The sequence below is a fragment of the Rousettus aegyptiacus genome, unplaced genomic scaffold (genome assembly GCF_014176215.1).
Source record: "Rousettus aegyptiacus isolate mRouAeg1 unplaced genomic scaffold, mRouAeg1.p scaffold_m13_p_2, whole genome shotgun sequence".
Lineage (NCBI taxonomy): Eukaryota > Metazoa > Chordata > Mammalia > Chiroptera > Pteropodidae > Rousettus > Rousettus aegyptiacus.
Window position 1 is genome coordinate 157,697,855 of NW_023416295.1, and position 21,114 is coordinate 157,718,968.

Below are 21,114 nucleotides of genomic sequence, written 5' to 3' on the forward strand. Positions count from 1 at the left end.
TCCTCAGATTAAAAGAATAAGTTGAATTTTCTCAATTTTACATTTTTCTGCCATATTATTTTCTTAATTCTTTTATACCAGACTCTAGGAAAACCTAGCATCTGATTCTTAAGAAAAAACTTTTATAATGAACTGTTTAAATTATATTTAAAAAGAATAATACAGCAGCTATTAATATTTGGCCAAACTGTCTCATCCATTCATCTCCCTCCCCTACCTTTTTCTTGGAGTATTTTAAAGCAAATCCTAGACATTTCTGAATTTCACTAGTAAAGGCTTCAGTTTACATCTCCCAACAGTTAAGTACTTTTTTTTTTTTTAAGATAACATCATACCATTATCTAGTAAATTGAATAATAATTCCCTAACATTACCTAGTAGGCTGTGTATGGATTTCCTTGAGTATCTCAAAAATGTCCTCTTTTAAGGATACAAACAAAGTCTATACATCGCATTTGGGTGATATGTCCCGTTAGTCTTTAACAGTTTTCTCCACCTCCTCCACTTTTATTACATCATTTATTTGTCGAAAAAACTGGGTACTTTCATCTGTAGAATTCCATATTCTGGATTTGGCTTATTGCATAGGATAAAATGGCATTTGATTTAGCATAAAATTTAATACTTTAACATACCAATATATTTATCTTGTCTTTCAGAGAACATCATGAGTTTTGTTTTACTACCTGAACAAGTTTAAGAACTCCACAGCATTCTTATTTTGTACTTAAGGATGCTGAGTCCAAGAGAAGATTTTCCTGAAACATAGCAACCTATAAAGTATCAGACTGCTCATTATTTTCCTTGGTAGTTTTGAAAGCTGGGTATACCATGGTCTTATCAGAAGTACCATAGAATGGAAACTTTTAGCAAAGACTTCACCTCTTTTGTTTGGTTTTCTCCCTGTGGCTAGATATTGCCTGGCACACAGAGGATGTTCAGGTAGTATTTATTATTGAATGGGTCATCTAATTCTTCTATATTTGTCCTATTCTTCCCTCTGTGGGCTAGAACGTGAAAGGTTATAACTTGTTCTATCCGTAAGGATTTGAAGCAGTTTAGAAGAGAGAACCTAATACTAAAAGTATTTTACCCAATACTTCCATTTCTACACAAATTAATCTTCCTTCTTAAATGCAAACCATCAATAAAGGTATTAGCACGTCTACAGAATGTACCATAAATCATGCAGAAAATAAATAGTGCATTGAGTGAGTGGTTCAGACTTTGTATAATCCATTAATGTAGGATCTGATATCTTTAATGGGAATGAGGTATGAAATGCAGGTAGTCTAGGATTTAATGAGTCATTTTCCTAAATGTTTGTTCAGCAAAAATGTTGGGGTTTCCTGTATATTTTTGTTTGTTTTTCTTACAAAAATATGTTTCAGCCATCAGAACAGTCTTAGCACAACCAAAGACTCTTGGCTATCTTTCATTTAGCAAAATTCTTTCTCGTGCTATGATGTGTGTTTTCTGTCAGCTAAAATTTACAGGAATTGTAAACCACAAGGATTTCCTGAGGAGAAGCTCCCACATGCTGTGTCTGAGGTTTCTCATATTTCTGTTGGCAGCAGTAACATTCTCCAATACTACAGAATTATAGTTTGAGTTCAGTGCTAATAATTTCTCTTAAGGAAAACAATTTAACTGAAACATTTGTGGTTCTGTTTTGCTTGAACTAAGGGAAAAAGTTATAACTGAGAAAATTACCTATCACCACATACTCTGCCTTACCCTGCACAAAAAAAGTCCCTTTCTAAAGCTGCCATCAACCAATATAATACTACTTACTATATGAAACATAGAAATTTCTGTGTATTAGTTTATAAGCCTAATAGCCCAAAACCTCCAAATATAATGGTTAGGGCTGTTGCAATAGGGAGTCTCACATTGCTGTAATAGAAAAAAGAGAAATACATTATTTTATATTGAGTGATCAAGTTTTAATACTGTCATTATTTGCTTTTTCATTCTCCTTCTCTCATGCATGTACAGAGTACAAACAGCTCATCAATATGATTTCATACTCCATATTAAAATTAACCTTTTTGAAACTATCATTTGTCGAGTTTTGTTATGACTATTCTTTGATAATACAATTTATCAGAAAAGGCCATTAAAATACTCATCCCCTTCCAACTATACATCTGTTTAAGGCCTGATTTTCTTTATATACTTCATCCAAAACAAGAAATTGCAACAGATCGAATACAGAAGCAGATATAAGAATATAACTATCCCCTATTAAGCCAGACATTGAAGAGATTTGTAAAAATATAAAACAATTCACTCTTCTCAATTCCTTTTTATACTGGAAAAAAATTTTTCCATTAAAATTTATGTTGTTTACATTAATGTTATAATGGGTTTATTATTTTATGTAAACTAATAAATTATTTTTTAGTTTAATTTCTAATATGATAAATATTGTTAGCTACATAAAAGTTCTTTAGGACCCTTGATAATTTAAAAGATTATAAAGAGGGCTGGACACACAAAAAAATGTGATTTCTGAAATCTGTCAAATAGTACACAGGTTATTTGGCAGTTTCAGAGAAAAAGTGATAGTAATTTTATCACTCATATCTTTTAATACAAAATAATTTTACTAATCTTTTACATTCTTACAAATTGCCCCTATGCTATAAGGCCTGCCTTGGTCAGTTCATCTTGATGGAACGTTCAGTTTGTTAACCAAGGGGTGTTTGTTTTTCATTTGTCTTACCATTGGTCAAATATTAAATTTTCTTTGGCAAAGGAGTAGAAATAAAAGAGTAAAATGAAATAAGCATAAAAGTAAAAATAAAACAGCTACAACTCAGAAAACCATCATAAACATAGTGACTAGAGCTTTAATGTTCATAAGTCCATACAGTCCAAGTTTATAAGTTAGAAAGTGATATGATTTCCACTAACAGACAAAAAGACAAAAGTGCAAATATGAAATACAATGATGACTGGAATCGTAGTTGATTGGACCTGCAGTACCTTCCTTTCTAGTGTCTAAAAGTTGTGCATTCTGAAATTTTGTCAAATACTTAGTTACATTAAACATGAAACAAAGAACAGTGATGGTCTGAGCAAGCCAGAATTTTCCAGAATTGTAAAATAATGCTTTCTAGGATGAAAATGATAAATTCTGTCACCAAAGATGAGGAAAAAACTAGGACTACCAAGGTTCATAGTTGGAGAGCACAGTCGATATGTCACACCTTTGACAAGAAGTTTGTGAAAGCAGCCAAAAGTTAATGAGAAGTCCCATATTTAGGGGGGGAAGACAACGGCGGAATAGGCTACTGGTAGATTTACTGTATTAGATGACACTGTTGAACATTTTCAGTAGTATACAAGGTAGACAATTAATGCTGCTTTTTTGTGAAATATGAAATAGCAGGTGTTCCAGATTATGGTGATTCCGACTAAGTATGGTATGCTCTTAGTTGATATGAAGAACACGTGGAAAACAAAGTAGTCATTGTTTCTCTTCTGTTTAATCACTTAAAAAAATCTGCTACAGATATCCATTTTGTTATTTTGTGAGCTGTGACATAAAGTGGAAAATTAAGGGACATTTGGGTCAATACTGACACAACATCACCTAAGTGTGCAGTAAGAAAGTGTGCAATTTGAATAAAAAGCTATTTGGTCCCATTCCCACCCCCACCCCCAACCCCCACCCCCACCCCCCCCAAGCCTCTTCCCAGAGAACAGTTAGCAGTCAAGACTGTGCCTCATGATCTGCACGGAGTCTTCAATTAGAACAGGAGTCAGCGAACTAAGACTATTGGGCCAGATTTCTCCCCGCTCCATGCCTGTCTTTATATAACTGGTGAACAAGGAATAGTTTTTACATTTTTTTTTTAACGGTTGGGAAAAATAAACTGTCCAAAGAGTGATATTTTGTGACACATGAAAATTATATGATATTCAATATATCCGTAAAGTTTTTTTGGAACATAACCACACTCTGATTTATGTATTATCTGTGGCTACTTTTGCATGATAGAGTTGATTAGCTGAGACAGAGACCATATGGCCTGCAAAGCCTAAAATATTTTACTATCTGGCCTGTTAACAGAAAAAGTTTGATGACCCTTGAATTAGAGTAGCCCCACTTTGAGGATCCATCATATTTATTGTTCTTCCCCATAGGAGTTCATTTGAAGAAAGGGTTCTACTGCCTTAAAAACAAGTTAGTTATTTTGGTTTTTTTGTTTTGTTTTGTTTTGTTTTTAAGAAAGTAAGCTTTTCAAAAGGTCAGCTCAAATGAACTAGCATCCTTGTTCTTTTTCCACTCTGGAGGTTCATAGTTCAGTTTGAAAATACAGATTGAGTAATTCAAGGCACTATTTGAAGATCCATTATGAGTAATATAAAGATTAACCATTTGTGCCACCAGAGATTTTAAAACCACAGGGATAAACATATTCCTCCTTATTTTATAATTTTTTGCATATTTTTCTCAAAAGAGAAATTAAACATAGTTTAAAAGGAAGGCATTTGACTCATCTTCCGTTCTCTTAAATTGATAGCCAGCAAATGGCTACCAGTCCAGCAAATTCCCACTCTTCCTCATTTTCCAAACTCAAGGATGTAGTCCCTAAAAATGTTGGTCTAATTTAGCTATTGCTCCGCAGTTTCAATAGCAGCCATTACATTCCTGTAATTATTAATATGCTTGAAATTTTTGTACTAAACTATAAGTAAGCTTCTTTGGTGTTTTTTTCTCTAGACACAGAGAGAGATTGTTTGTAGTTTTAGGTAGTACAGTATGATAGGTATTTCAGCATGTTGTTTTTGGAGTTAAGTCTAAATCTGTTTCCTTAACTATAAATGGGACTAACAGTAGTGATAATGATGATAATAATTTTAGATTTTGTTGCGAATCTTAGGCGATGCATGTAAAATGCTTAGTTAAGCTTTTGCCAAATAGTATTCTGTCAGCTGTGTTCTTATTGGTGTTTGTTATTGCGTCGCTAACACCCAACATAAGGTCTTTTTTAAGTATTACATACTTTGTTGAATGGATTCAAGGTTTATTTTTAAACATGTTACCAACTTTAGAAAATACTAAAAGTTAAAATTAAAGCTTGCTGTTTGTCCAGAAAGAGCAGTCTCATAGATTTTCATCCAATAGGGATGATGATATTTCTGTTTGGTGAAGTTGGGGTGATTTTTTTTTTTTTTAATCTGTTCCAAAACCTGTGTTCTTCTCACATAGCTTATATAAAGTTGACGTATACATTGAGTGCTTACTATGTGCCAGGGACTGTTCTAAGTGCTTTATATTTCATTAGTCCTCTAGATATTATTATTCCTATTTTTAGATGAGATAGCCAAAGCATGCAAAAATTAACAAATTACCATAGGTTACCCAGCTACTAAGAGGCAGAGTAGGGATTTGAACCTATAGTCTGGCTCCAGACTTTGTGTTTTTAAACACTGTGTTTAATGCTTTTATTAGCCACAGTCTTTCATTTGCCATATGCTTGTATATAAGCTAATCTTAGAGTTTTAAATTTGTTCATACTGTATATATTATCTACTAGATAACACATATTCATGCTTGAATGAACTAATGAATATCATGGTATGATAAATTTATAATTAATACAGTACAGTTATTGCCTAATTCTTCTTGGTTTCAAGTAATTATTTTTCACTGTAGGTCTTCCTAGGAGCTATCTATAGCCAGGATTGGTTATTTTAAAGCAATCTACTCTAATACTACAAAAATTTGGGCAAAGAAATTGCTTAACAACTCTATATTCCTAAATTCATTTTTCCTTGCTGATACTCACTCAAAAAAATCTATTTTATTTAGAGTTCCCTTTTTTTGGTTCCTCTGTTGAATTGTTTGTTATTTTTTTTGTTTGTTTTTTAATGTTAAATGGCATTGTGACATAATTCAATTCTTTATAGATTATGCCTTAAAGAATTGGGGCATACTGATCATGATAGTGAAATCTAATATTGAATTTGGTCCCTAAAACTTTGAAATAGTAATGATCTTGACATTTGCTTTATTTTATATGTCTCTTTCAGAATTCTCCACTTTATCAGTACTTACAAGATCTGGGACATACAGACTTTGAAATATGTTCTTCTCTGTCACCAAAACCAGAAAAATGCACAGTGACAGAGGAACAACAAAAGCCTCCTACAAGAGCCCTGCCAAAAGTAAGAAAGCATGCTCATCCTCTATGACTTAATCTTTTGTTCTTTACCTTACAAAAACAAACAAACAAAAAACACTGGTAAGCCCCTCTGTGTCCTCCCCACATAGGTAAAACTTTTTTTATTTCATCAGTAATACAAAATTGTCTTTAGATAAACATGAATCCTTGCTACTTTGGACAATGTCATTGGTAATTTGTATAATGAGTGGAAATGAATATGGTTGAGGATTAAAATATATTATTTATTTAAATATTGAAGTTATCTGGAGGAACTAGAAAAATATACTAAAACTTTAATGAGAACCCAACTATTAGGACTCCTATATTAACTGGAATTATTTTCTCCTTGAATATTTTTTCTTAAAGCACAAACTATAAGAAAGCAAATTGAGATTTCATAAACAGTTTCAAGGATATATGGAGTGGGTATACTTACTTCAGTTTCTAATGCCCTTTATATCTGCAGTTGTTATGTACTTTTATACAGTAAATATCTCATAGGTAGTTGATGTGTACAGCATTATGAGGCTGAGATACCAGAAGTATCTCCATTATGTCCAATAAAATGTATTACCTAATGAATCAATTTATGTTCTATTAGACATATTTGCTGAAGTAAGAAAATATTACAGTACATTTTAGTTTTAACAGAAGGAATTCTAATTTAATAGAAAAAATATAATGAGCTAACCTAATTTCTTGAGCATTCTAGTTTAATCATTGTTTTATTACAAGACTCAAATACTTTCAAGAGGAAGCTTTTAAAGTTTCAATTAGTCATTTACTCTGTTGTGATAGAGGTCTTTTCTCCTGTTCTTAGAAAAACCCCTAAAATGTGAGGTGACTAAGCTGGGCCAATTTGCAACAGCAAAGTAAATACCAAAGAAATATTTTGTTTTATTTGTTTTGTTATGTTGACTCACACCCACAGGGGGGTAGTTAGAGGAGTTACTCACATGGATCAAAACCAATTTTGCTAGTCCTCTATACTAAGACCCTTTCTTGTCCCTTTTAAATATGAACCTTCCTAGAAAGAGTTTTAAAAGGGGGACCTAAAGCTATATCTAATAGGTTATTTATAGATTAAAACTTGGATAGGAAATTATTTGTCAACAAAAGACAAAGGGCCAAAGGATAGTTTTGGGGCAGGAGGTGGAACCTCCTTGTGTGTATGCTTGGCATTGACCTATTGAGTTTTGTAGGTATTCAGTCCTTTTCATTTATGAGAGGTATTTTTACATGTAGAAATGTTGTTATTAATTTATAAATAAATAAAAATGAAGGTTTAAATACTATCCCTCAGATATCGAGGAATAGTAAATAGCATAGCCAGAGATGTTTTTCAAAATTACATGTTGTCTAGAAAGTTTGTTTAGTCTTTATCTTACACATTTCACGTATATGAGCTATATTTTTCTAAAATGGAGTTTTTCTAAATTTGAGGCAGCTAAATTTTAGAAAATTGTTGTACTATTTAGTTCCTTCTTAGTGGATATAGTTTTAGAATTGCCCTCAAAATTCTGTTCAAGGAGTGAAGTACCAATTATTTTCTTTGGAAAACAAATTTTTCGTATAAGACCAAAGTCCTTAAAAACCCATCTCGATGTACCTTTTAAAGTTTTTTACTATGTCCTCCTCCTCTTTGGTGTTAGCTATCCCCAGCTATGCCACCAACCCCATGGCATGTGCTTCCATGGCTCTTGTTCCCTTGCCTGGAGCGTTCTAACCCTCTTTGTTATTACATTCCTACTCATCTGTTAGGGCTTAGTTCCAGTGTTAGCTCCTCTTGACCTCTTCTCGTCCTGTTCTTTTTCATACTTTACAATGGCTTGTAATTATTTCTGCTGTCTCGTCTGTACTAAGTTCTTGACAGCAGTTATGTATATTCATCTTTGTTCCCATGACTCTTATCCAGTACCTGAGATATAATAATAACTCAATGAATGTAAACTCCATTTACTGGCATGCACAGGAAATAGGCTATTAAGGTATACTGAATTTTTGGATGATTCAGTAATATAACTTTTATTTTACTGACATGGTTTTTTTCTAAAATTGACTGAAATAATCTTTCCGCCTTAGTATTATAGAATGAAATGTCTTTAATATTTGAGAACTTGGAGCAGCCAATGGTTTTTCATTTTGAAATACCTACCATCATCATCTTGACATAGTTTATAGCGTACCCAAGAAATAGGATGCATCGAAACGAGTTCTTATTAAAAATACATTTCCAGGTCTCATTCCAAATTTACTGAATCTAAGCCTTTGGTTTGGGGACTCAGGAATATGTTTCTAACCAAAATAGAATCCACAGGATTCTCATGTGCAAGTAAATTTGGGAACTAATGAGGCTGAGGCAAAGCATATAACCTGGCTGATTATTTTCCCCCTTTTCCTGATAAAAGTTCTGATTAATTAGAAGCAAATTATTTGAATTTTTTCTGCTGTTTGGGTGTGGTTTAATAATCCTATACCATGTCATTCATCTCCTTCAGCGAGGAATCCTGTTAAAAGTGGCTGAAACCATCAAAAGCTGGGTTTTTTCTCAGTGCAGTAAGAAAGATGATTTACTTCACAAGTTGGTAAGTCTTCGTTTTACTTTTTTTGTCAATTTTCAGGGTTCCAGTTTATTAGTGAGAGAATCGATGAATCAGAATTCGTTTGCTACTAATTTGGGCAGTGATCGATTTTGATTAAAAATTCTGGGTAGTTCTCCAAAAGGAGACTGCCTCCTTCATGAAGTATTAAATAAAGTTGTTTGTGTCACCTAAACAACAGAAAAATAAATTCTTTGATAACTGGAAGTCTTTGAATTTAGATTCATTAGTATTGTTGCAGAGTTCATCTAAGAGATTATTAGCCACTTAGAAAATAATATTCTGGTATCTAACAAATTTTATTTGTTAGATTACTAATTGCCTGCTGCCATTTTCCTCCATCAGCAGGTCCTCTCAGTAAGGGAGGGGATGTATCTGTTTGTGGGATATTCTCCCTTTCCCTGAGGAACTTGACTGTCTCTATCTTTATTCCACAGCCTGTGATTACAGAGTTTGGGCAAAGTCAATAGTGGTTCTTCCTTAATTTATTTATCATTAATCTACCATTCTCTGACGACTTCACACATAAAATTTAGTCCGCTGGGACTGATAAATCACAGAATTTCTCAAAGACTTGAAATAGTTAACATTGAGAGTCTTTGTGATTCCCTTTTTTTCTTCTTCTCTCTGCTGTAATGTATCTGTTGCTTTACTTCTTGACTCCCAAAAGGGAGTACTTCAAGTTTTTACATTCTAACAATACAAAATCCAGGTAGTATAGCTAAAAAATTGAAGTTATTATATTCTCCAGGCTCTGAGTAAGAGTGATCAGGTTAGAGGTAATGAGGTTTTCAGGATCCTCTGCTGGCCTGTGACCTTAAGGTGATAATTATCATTCTTGTAAATTATTATTTATAAAGAAATGTTTACAAAGTGCTTTCACATTTTGATTTCATAATCCAAACACTATAAGTTTGAGTGCATTTTATCAATTGGAAATCCTGCAGTTCAGACAGGTTTTAAGAATACTTATGAAGTGAAATTGTTCAAGATTGTTCAGCTAGAGAGGGATAGGGTCAGAATTTAAATTCACGTCTCCTGGTTTCAAAGCCCAGGCTGTTTCCATCATAATGCACTACCTCTCTGGCTTGAGTAGTATTATGTTTTGACTGACTAAAATTACTTTTTTAGCAATCCCAAAGAGTAAGTTCATCTTTGTAGGTGTGTTGAGAAGGTTAATGAAGTGTCTTGTCATCTACGTAGAATCTCATCTCTATCCAGGTGGAGCCATCTTCATTCTGCAGTGATACTAGGACCGTGGTAAGGTATATGGATCCATATACATTTTTCTGTGGTTTAATCATAGTCTGCATAGTCCTGATCTTTTCATTTTTGGCTGTCACTGGCCCACATGTTTCATGTTATGTTTCACTATGAAGTACCAGCTTCTATATGAACTCCTTTTGTGCCTATATTATGAAGAATTGCAGGAAGTACATACCTAAGAAGTAGTTTACAGAAACAAGGAATTACCCCATTAACTTCTAGCATGAGATTGCTTGACTTATTGCCCTGGATTGTGACATATTTAAATTTTGTTAGCTATAGATATTGAACCAGTATCTCTTTCCTTTTATAAAAATAGTGGCAATTGCTCCATGATATCTGAATATTTTGCGATTGTTCATTTTTATTAAGGTAGTACTTTTCTTCTTAAAGATTAACAATCTTTGATAGCAACTATGATGGTAGTAGTTTTAGCACTTTTTAAGCACTTTTAGTCTATAAAGTGCTTTCACACGTTCTCATTTGATCCTCATCATCTTTATGAAATAGCACTATGTATTTAAAAATGTACAAGATCATTGAAGTGTATCGGCACATGAGTAAGTTTTTTTCTCCATCCCTAGGGATAAAAATAAAAATCTCTTTATTCTTTAGCTGTGCTTTTCATACCCTTTTTATCCTTCCAGGCAGAAATCTTTATCAGTTACCTTCTCATGCCATTTCTCTATTTAGATCCTAAAATGATCCCCTTATGTATCATATCAAATCCAGTTCATCACTTAGGCATGAAAGAGTTTGTGTAATCTGGCCCTAATCTACCTTGCCAGCCTTATCTACCAATATTTTCATTAGCCAACCCAGTCTTTCTTTTCCTTTATTCTGTACTTATTCTCTATGTCTGTCTTTGTGCTATTATACTATGGTGGAATTCCTTCTGCTTTTCTATTATTGGAATCTTTTCAATAAGCAGTCTTAACTCTTCCTCAAGGCTTTTCCCATAAACTTCAGCCCATTGAATGAATCTCTTATTTTCTGCAACAACCTAGTAATAATTTTCTATGCTATTTTCTGTGAGTTTTGTAATACGTGTACTTTTCTTTATTGTATTTTAATTATTCCATGTATACTAACAACAGTAGCAGCTAACACATATGCTTACTGTGCATCAGATACTCTTAGTATTTTATAGATATTGATTTATTTAATCCTCACAACAACCCTGTGAAGTAGAGGCTACTTATTTTGCATGTAAGGAAACTGGAACAGAGAAGTTATTAACTTGCCTAGGTTGTGGAACCAGGGTATAAATCGAGGCACTAAGTAAGTCTTGGCACTCAAACTTGTTCAGGTGAGCCAGAGTTCATGTAGTACACCTCCCTGTAGCACAGAGCACCCAGCTATTCAGATGATACTTATTAATATTTAAGTCCATCAGAATTAGTACCTTTTAAATTTGTTTGAGGCTCAGACCTGAGTCCAAATAGAGCTATTGTAACATGTTTCTTAATTTAGCATGTATCTATTTTCCCAGTACTTTGATTGCCATATTGCAACACCATTTCTATGTTTTCTGCAGTTATTTTTATAACTAAAGAGTAATATAATTTATCCTTAAGAAAAACCTTAATTCATTAACCGATTCAATTTTACAGCTATAATTATCAGAATATAGTTCAAATTCTTCTAGTATAGAGGCAATCTACTAAGATAGCACTGCTTTAGTTATAAATAGTTTCCTTGGTACCTTTCAGCTTTATTTTTACATGCAGATGATAGTAGGTTATTAATTTGTCACACTTTTAAATCAAATATTCCCAAAGCTATTAATACTACTTCAGAGCACATTGGTTTTGGGGAAATATTATCCCAGTTTTGGAGACAGATCTGATGCCAGGGAATGGTGTTGAAGAAAGTGAGGACCTGATGAAGCAACATGTCTGTAAGAGGATCTGTGAAGAGGCAAAGCTCCCATCGCATCAATAGCTTTCCCCCTCTCCCTGAGCCTGAGGCTTCATTTAGTTAGGCTTCTTTACGCTTGCCCATATATAGGTATATGGAGGTCTCATAAAGGTATGATTTACAGCTTTGTAACAAAAACTTGATTTGTAATACTTGTATTTTTAAATTCAGTGTCCGATTGGGGATTCCAAACCAAATAGTAAGATTTATTTCAAAGGTTTCTTGAAAATCTACCGTGCTCCACATCCTGCCCCCTTTGTTTCCTCCCTCCACCCAACAGTAGTGAGTTGTGCTGTTCTCTCTTTATAAAAGTGGATGGGATGTCAAATAATCCAGTGGCTCTTAATGTTAGAATCGGGATTTTAAGAAGATAGAGGAGACAGTAGTTCAAATATGAAACATTAAAGTGCTGCAGAGGCACATGCAGAGTGTGTCAGTAGATGGTGAGAAAGCCACGTCGGGCTAAAAGGAAGATCAGCATTCCATTGAGACGACGGTCTTGTTTTGAATTAGTGAAAATAAATAACTATATCAAAATAGGCCCAATACTGAAAATCATCTTCTCTGGCAGTGCTGTATAACCCATAATCAAATTAATGCATACTTGTGGTTCAATATGTGGGTCGTTTCATTCCTGCTCAATTTCCCATTTTGATCAGCTAGGGCTGGACTCTGCAGTACAGGAGTGATTACCTGACTAAGAAGAGCAAACCCACTGCTTTCAAACCCTACACCTAACTTTTACTTCAATTGATAAAGGCCTTGTCCTTAAAAAGTTCCCTTTATTTTTTATCTTACAATAGGGTTACTCTGTTCTTAAATTTAATACAAAAGAAAAGTTTAAATTTTCTGACAGAGCAGACTGTATACAGGAAAACAAAATCAACTACCAAAGACTTAGGATTTGAAATCAGAATTCTAGAAAGTTATTTAATCTCTTTTGGCTTCAGTTTTCAACTCTAGAATGAAGATGAGGATAAAATACGTGACAGGGATTCTGTGAGAATTAACCTGCCTGCTCTAACATCGTTACCTCATCTCTCACCTCTACCATACACACTCTGCTCAAACTAATATCGATGACTTGCAGTTCAAGAGAGGCTGTTATTGTTTCATCCCACTCTTCCAACTCTTTCATCTAGTCAGTTCTTACTCATACTTTAAGACTCAGCTCAGGCATCCCCTCTTTGACTTTGACTTTGTTGCAAGTTTTGGTCCCTCTATGTCATTTTCATCATACCCTAGGTATACCTCATCGCCCTTCTTTCCATATTGTGTTAACCGTTTGCGTTGAATTGCTCTTCATTAAACTGAATTCTTCAAGAGTAGAGACTTGTATGTCTTGATTCGTTTTTTTGCGTCCCTGGTGTCAAACATGGTGCCTGGCATATATGTATATTTCTTGATAAACAGAAGGAAAGGAGGGAGGAATAAATGAGCTGGTATATGTGAAAGCATTTTGTAAGCTATAAATGCTCTGCACGTGTTAGTATGGTTTTGCATTACATTCCTTAATGACGTATTTTTAATATCTGAGTGTCCATTTTTTGAAGGCCTTGATCCCACTGACATAATCCTTAGATATTAGCTATATTGTTACAGTATCCAGGAACAGCATCCTATATTATAAGATTATATTTTCCATGTTGTGTTTCAGCAATTTAGTTAATTTAATTTAATTGGGCTTAACTAGGCAGGCTTATTAATCTATAATTACTTTAAATCTCTTTATTAAACATTTACATTTCATATCTGGTGGCTCAGTAATGTCCACCTCAGTCTTTATTGTCTCACATTTGCAGTGAAAACCCCATACATCATCCTGAAGATAGATTAGACTGTTGTTCCTTCTTCTTAGAGTCTATACTGAAAATAAACACTTCTAAATTTTATTAGCACATTAAGAGTTTAGCATTTAATACAAAATAATGTATGTATTAATACCTCTCTTCCGGTCTTTTAATGGCAAGGATATTGGATTCCGACTCGACTCACTGCATACCATCCTGCAACAGGAAGTCCTGTTACAAGAGGATGTGGAGCTGATTGAGCTGCTTGATCCCAGTATCCTGTCTGCAGGGCAACCTCAACAACAGGAAAATGGACACCTTCCAACACTTCGCTCCCTGGCAACCCCTAACATTTGGTACTGTCCAGAAAACATCTATCCTTTGCTTATATAGAGAGTAAGAGCAGAGGAAATCTAACATGCTATCCATTATAAAGGCATTGTAAACATTCCACACATTTTGCATTGTAATTAATGTAATGATATACCAGGGTTTTTTTCTTTTTTTTGTTTTTAAGTACCTTTCTAAAGTAAATACTATTTAAAGTGAAGCTGGGAAAAAATTTCAATTCAATTTTTATGTACTTTCAACTAAGTATAATTAGTTCTGTGTTTAACAGCCCAACAAACAGGTGTAACATGTACCAAAAAGAACCTCTTAGCCATGTACCTTTGTACTTGTGTAAATGCAGGCCTAGGCAGTTCTTCGTGGGGTTTTTTTGCAGTTAATAGATTATATCATAATCACACTATAGAGACAACAAGGGTAGAATGGGACATGGAAGTTAACAGTCACCTCTTGGTTTGTTGGCTGAGAAGAGATCATAGGAAACATAGTCTGACGACTCAGACTGTCCTTAAACTTTTTGACCACTTCAAATATTTGGGTTTAATGAAGTCACAGGCCATAATCTGTTTTTAAAAAAAAAAAAAAAGAAGAATAGTAAGAAGGAATTATATATACAGAACTGTTAATGTCCTCTACCTGTTCAAGTGTGAGTTTATTAAATAAGCTAAGTCATTGCTCAAACTGTTCAAGTCATACAGCAATTACATTCATTGCCCTCAGTGTTCTGAATTCACCTGTCTTTCCCATCGCACTGACAACTGCTTCATATTGTAACAGACAGCGAAGTGTGTTTTCCAGATCTGTATCACTCAGACATCATCATGATGAAGTAAAGCATCTTATCCTTTAAAAATATAAGAGCTTAAAGAGCTACTTACTAGAAGGAACCAGAGGTTTTAAGAATTTTACAACTTTCAGGTTTTTAGCCACAAAGGTGATTAAGCATATAAGTATTCAATGAGATTTTGCTTTATGATATTACTAGAGTTGTTTAAAAGTAAAAGACTCTAAGGGAAATTAGGGCAGGCAAATATTTATTAAGAAGCTTTCTTACGTTTGATTTTGTGTGATTTGACTATAACCATCTTCAAGTATTGATGTTGTTTTTCAGATACCTCTCCCCTATATGACTCTTTCTTATATATACACATTTTCACCAAAGCCTTCATTGCTTAAAAGATGTATATTAACCTGTGGGTTTGTAATTTTTCATTTAAATTTTTACTTCAGTTAAAGCAGTGTAAGAGTACATTGCTTGTCCATATCATGAACTGCAGTATAGATATGCGTATTCCAAATTCATGATGGTTATCTAAAATTAGATGACTTTATTTGAAATAATTACTCATCAAGCATATATTATTTCTAATCATAAAAATGTTTTTATTTTATTGAAATATGCGTTTCTATTCAAATAATTAAAGTCCGATTTTAGGGGAAAGGAATTCATAATATATTTGAATATTAAAATATTTTAATATTTAAAATTAATAAAATTAAAGTATTTTCACTTTTAAATTCCTAAGATTAGATTTTTAAATTGTAAAATTGGGTTTTTAATTTGTTTTTAGGTTAAAGAGTTCATATCTTAAAAAAAAAAATTCATTTGAGAAGACACCTATTTCTTATGTTCTTTACCTAAACTTGTTAGCTCAGATTTTAATACCTCTGCACCATTGTTTGGTTGCTAGATATTTTTTAATAATTTCACATAATTTTTTAAATATATTTTTTAAGATATATATTACAGAGAAGCTAGCATTTTATCTGTTTTAGTAAACCTAAATTACTGATAAAAGTAACTCATCTTTCTCTAATCTTATGGATATCATTTTCTTGGTTTCTCTGTTATAGGGATGTCTCAATGCTATTTGCCTTCATTAGTTTGCTCATTATGCTTCCCACTTGGTGGATTTTATCTTCCTGGCTGGTATGGGGAGTGATTCTGTTTGTTTATCTGATCATAAGAGCTTTGAGATTATGGAGGACAGGCAAACTACAAGTAACCCTAAAAAAATACATTGTCCGTTTGGAAGATACAGCAACAAGTAGCCGAGCTTTTACTAACCTTGTGAGAAAAGCTTTACGTCTCATACAAGAAACTGAAGTCATTTCCAGAGGATTTACACTGTGAGTTCATTTTTCATTTTGTTTTTAAATAGTTCTTTTCTGCTACATAGTTAAATTTATTACTTATTTTTCTGTGCTGCATTGACAGAAAAAAGTAAGCTTCTGTTTACCACATACTCAAGTTTATTAACTGCTGATTGAAGAAATATATACATTATATGCTAGATTTAACATGTGGTATGATTCTGTTTATCTACTTTGAGAAACCATAGTGCTTTGAGATATTTCTGTTGACCATGTGATTATATGAGATAATATATAGAAAGAGAATAACATTGAACCTAGCATGCAAAGTTACCCAATGAATGCTTGTTCCCTTTACTCCCTGTCAGGTGCTTTCTCTCGTCAATTTAAATGACAGATATATCTGACATGAATTTATTTTGAAAAATCTTGTCATGTATTAATAATACTCTTTTTTGTTTCAAAAAATTTTTTAATATAGTTGACATACATTATTATATTAGTTTCAGGTGTAAACATGATGATTAGACATTTATATAACTTACTCTCAGAATATACAAATTAATGATGTTTCACAGTCCCATGGGAAATTGAATATTCACCAGTCTAGTTGTAAATGTATTAAGCTACAGGCTAAATAGGCTATTTATTCTATTAATAAAAGGAAAGTTGTATTTATTGAGCACCAATTATGTTCCATGTACTATGCTAGGCAATTTTGCATACAGCTAAAGGCGTACAATTATAAACGGTAGAGCAAATGTTGGAGTCCATTCCATCGGACTCTAGAGCTTGTTTCTAATACACTAGGCTGCCAGCTAAACACTAACAGATGACAGCTGTTCTGTCATATATTTAATAATTTATGTAACATATAACCTTGCTATCAATAGATGGAAGAAAGTAAGTATATGGCGAAGAATAATTATTGCTCTCAATTAGCTGTATCTGGAAAATCATGAAAGAGGGAAGTGGAAGAACCTCCAGCAGTCATCTCATTCTCGCTCTGTTGTGTTCTAGAACAGTATTTAAACACTCCCAAAACATAAGAGATTTTATTCTCTTTGTGCTCTGTTCAAAATGGAAGAGTCCTCAGTGTCTGTTAATATTTGTCTTTCCATTATAGTTAAAGACCACTTCTTGATGATAGAGTTTAGCGAATATTAAGTGGTTTGAGTGTCAAGTTAAAAAACACCCTAAGAGTCAGTAAAAGCTACTTTTCGTTCTTGGATTGCACAGGACCTTATTGAGAGGACTGACTGGTTAACTAAAGTGGGTATGTGTCCAGTTAATGTTTAGGCATGTATAGAGGATTCTCTACCTTTTGTCATTGGCCAATTTTTACCAATATGTATAGAATAGGCATCTATTCAGATGCAGACAGGCAGAGGAAATGCTGGGAAAAATTGTGCTTCACTTGTCTTCAGCTAACAGAATAATTGATTGAAAAAAATTATGAGGAATAATAAATCTTGAATCATAATATTTTTAGTTTTTAAAATGCATTTAGTAAGTAAAATGGATCACAAACAATAGTGCCATGTGTTAAAAATGAGTGCTTTTGTTCTTCTACAATTTGTCCTCTCTAGCAAATAATTTAACTCTTCTCTACTTCATTCCCTTATTTTAAAATAAGCCTGTTAGTCATTGTCCTCTTTTTTTATATATAGGTTATTAATGCCTGAATATATTTTAGTTTGGTTTAACATTTTTAAAGTTTTGAGTTAGATGTCTTGTTTAAAAAATTTTAGTTTTAGTGTAAGAAATTTATAAATTCCAATATTTTGTTATTAGGAGAGGTTACTGGTTAAGTGGGGGAAAAAAAACTAGTATCCGATACCTATGTAATACCTAATCATTATTAACATCACTTATAAAAGCAAATATGCTATATGTCATTGTTACAAATAGGTATTCCTCATTTATCTTTTGGGAAGTGCTATGAAATGTGCTTCTTCTTGAACAGTTTAGAGAGTAGCTTTGCTACTGCATAGTAACCCTTACTTTGCCTTTCTACTTGCATTCCCCTGTTGGCCACTGGTCCTGTTATCTTTCTGCGTTCCCCTACTTCATTTTGAGTAGGTAAGTGCCAGTGGCAGCAGGTGGGTAAGTCATTTTTTATGAATGTACAGAATGCACTTCTGTATTGTTCTGTGCAAGTAACCAAGAATATGATTGACGAACATATGTAAACAGATATTAAGAATGTGAAAGTGTTTATAATTAAGACTTTCATATTTATTGTAGATACAGGTTTTTAAAACTAAATGTACAGTACCAGTTTAGTATATTCTAGCAAGTAGTGTATCTATATAAAAAAGTTACAATTTCTTAACATAAATATTTCTGTATTTCTACTATATTTCAATTAAAATTCTTTGTTTCCCTATATAAGAGGAAGCCTTTACTCTTTAAGATTTTAAGTTTTCATTTGTCTTTTTTTCTGGTGGCTATATATGTATCAGGGAAATGGCTATTTATGAGACCCGAGTTGGGATATTTATAATAATTTTTTAATGAAAACATAAAAAAGGAATTTTTTTCTAATTTTAATAGAATTATGGATTTAGGAAACAAAAACTTTAGAACACCTGTACAGTTGTATCACATTTTACTTTTCAAGTTTGCTTGACAGGGTCAGTGCTGCTTGCTCATTTAATAAAGCTGGACAGCATCCCAGTCAGCATCTCATCGGTCTTCGGAAAGCTGTCTACAGAACTGTAAGAGCCAACTTTCAAGCAGCAAGGCTAGCGACCCTATATATGCTGAAAAAATATCCTTTTCTTCTATATGTAAGAATAGCAATGTTTTGGGGGTCCCAAATATAGATATTATAGTTGCATCCTATAAAAGTTAACTATAAACAGATTGCCTATTTTGAAGCTAATTTTCATTATCACTTCTATTTTAAAACTTGAAATGCATTCCAAGGGGACCAACAATAACAGACAGGAAGATAGTTCTTCTGCTCTCATGTAGTTCATGTTTAACAAAGAAAAAACTTGAAGGCCCTCCATTTACTGATCCAAAGAATAAAGTCTAAAGAACCTAACTTTACTAGGTCTTACATTTTTTTAAATTACTGAACGTGGCAGATTTGTGTCATGATGTGGAAATAAACTGGAAACAGGAAATCCTTCCCCTTTCAAAAAAATAGAGGCTCTAGAGTCAGATTGGCTACATTTAAATTTTGGCTGTATGTTACTGCCACGGTAACTTTAAGCAGGTTTCTAACTCTTTGTATTTGCTTTATTTTTAAAATGGCAATAATAACATAATCTCCTGACCGTGTTTTTGTTGCAGTCAAATGAGTTAGTACATATAAGGTGCTTAAACATTATCTGGCTTATAATAAGTACTCAAAGACTACCTGACAATAAGTCACTTAAATTTTCTAAATCAGGAAATTAATTCTGTTAGTCTGGAAATGAAGGTTTATAAGATCTTTATTTTAGTTAAGATTCATAAATAAATTAAAAGTAAATGGAATGCAAAGACTATACCTTCAGTATGCTTAAAGTTTATAGCACTTTATACCCTATCGGTATATCTTTATACAAATTTTTTCCAGATAAATTTTCTTATCTCCACTTTATGAGAAGACTATATATAATCTCCATTTTAAGTGTGATTTACTCAGTGTTACACAACTGAAAGAGGTAAAATTGTGTCTTGAATGGGACTTATGACTAAAACTTTTTCTTTCTATATATATTTACTATATACTACTATCTCTTTGGAAATTGAGAGAAAGCATTTCAATTTTAGTCAGGAACTTGTTCATTTAGTTCCCCTACTGCCTAAATACCTGCCTGTTGTGGGCTATGAAGACAGAGTAAAAACTTGTACTATTTACTTATAAAAGACTTTTTAATATAGTCAATAGATAAGCTGGTTTTCATAATATAGTTAGTTCATAAATAGTTGTGCCTTCTAACATAGTGGGACAGTGTATTTGGCCTGTGCAGTCAGAGAAGGCACCTGAGTTGACCATCAAGGAATTGGTAGGAAGGAGTTGGCCTAAGGATATAAGAGTCTGCGTTCCAAGTAGATGGAAGTATAGATAATGGGAAAAAATAGAGACAAGACAGTGTGGCATGTGAATGTCAAGTAGTTATTCAGTCGGTGACTATTTATTGAGCATATGCTTTAATGAAAAGGCTTTGTTGATTGCCTTAACCTAATTTAACCTACCCCCTGAACTCTGAGAGTGACAATGTAACCAACTACATCTGTGTGGTGCCTTTTAAGGAGCTGGGCCTTGGACTTAGTGAAGAGCAGATTTCAGAAGAAGAAGCACATAACCTTACAGATGGCTTCAGCCTGCCTGCATTGAAGGTAATCCATTCGTGGAAGGGAAGGAAGGGCAGAAGAAAAGCTCGGTGTGTTTGGGTCGTGCCGGTGCTTTCTGACCATAAATGGTGCACCTCTTCCCTTTCACTGTTTACTGAATACCATTATTGTAATAGCTTTTCTGATGCTGTGCCTTTAAAAGTGGAGAACATCACGAAGACTGAATAGAAGATCCTTATAGTTTGATATCAAAATATTTAAAATTCTTACCATAAGTATTTCTTATCTTAAATTAGAGTTTGGAGATAAATGAGTTTACTTTAATAGGAAACCAGAGTAAGTCATTTTATTTACTAGACATTTGTTTCAATAAACATGAGTAAAGAACTTACAAGACCTGCATCTTCCCTTGGAAAATTTCTAAAATTCTTGTTTAGGACAAGAATTTTTTTCACATATGAAAAACCATATAAAAGATTATATTTGAAAACATAAGAATTAAACTTCTAAACTTCAAATGCTATGTACTTTAAATGTAAACAGGCTCAGATAAAAATGCAGTGATTTACAACAAAGGGCTTGAATTCTTTCTATATAAAGAGCACTAAGGTATAAAACCTA

At 33.2% G+C, this 21,114-nt stretch overlaps 1 protein-coding gene across 19 annotated transcripts in view; it reads left to right on the plus strand.

Moving 5' to 3' along the window:
* Nucleotides 1–21,114, plus strand: part of VEZT (vezatin, adherens junctions transmembrane protein) — a 56,802-nt gene that overhangs the window by 17,496 nt on the left and 18,192 nt on the right. For 4 of the 19 annotated variants that reach the window (XM_016162775.2, XM_016162772.2, XM_016162783.2 and 1 more), the window contains exons 2-8: nt 6,049–6,183; nt 8,681–8,767; nt 9,986–10,042; nt 13,939–14,114; nt 15,961–16,236; nt 18,824–18,973; nt 20,391–20,538. In XM_016162775.2, coding sequence (XP_016018261.2) covers nt 6,049–6,183; nt 8,681–8,767; nt 9,986–10,042; nt 13,939–14,114; nt 15,961–16,236; nt 18,824–18,973; nt 20,391–20,538 — 1,029 coding nt within the window. Of the gene's footprint in view, nt 1–6,048; nt 6,184–8,680; nt 8,768–9,943; nt 10,048–13,938; nt 14,115–15,960; nt 16,237–18,823; nt 18,974–20,390; nt 20,539–21,114 lie in introns of those variants that run through there. The other 15 variants (XM_036237230.1, XM_016162779.2, XM_036237227.1 and 12 more) reach the window with 8 other exon arrangements.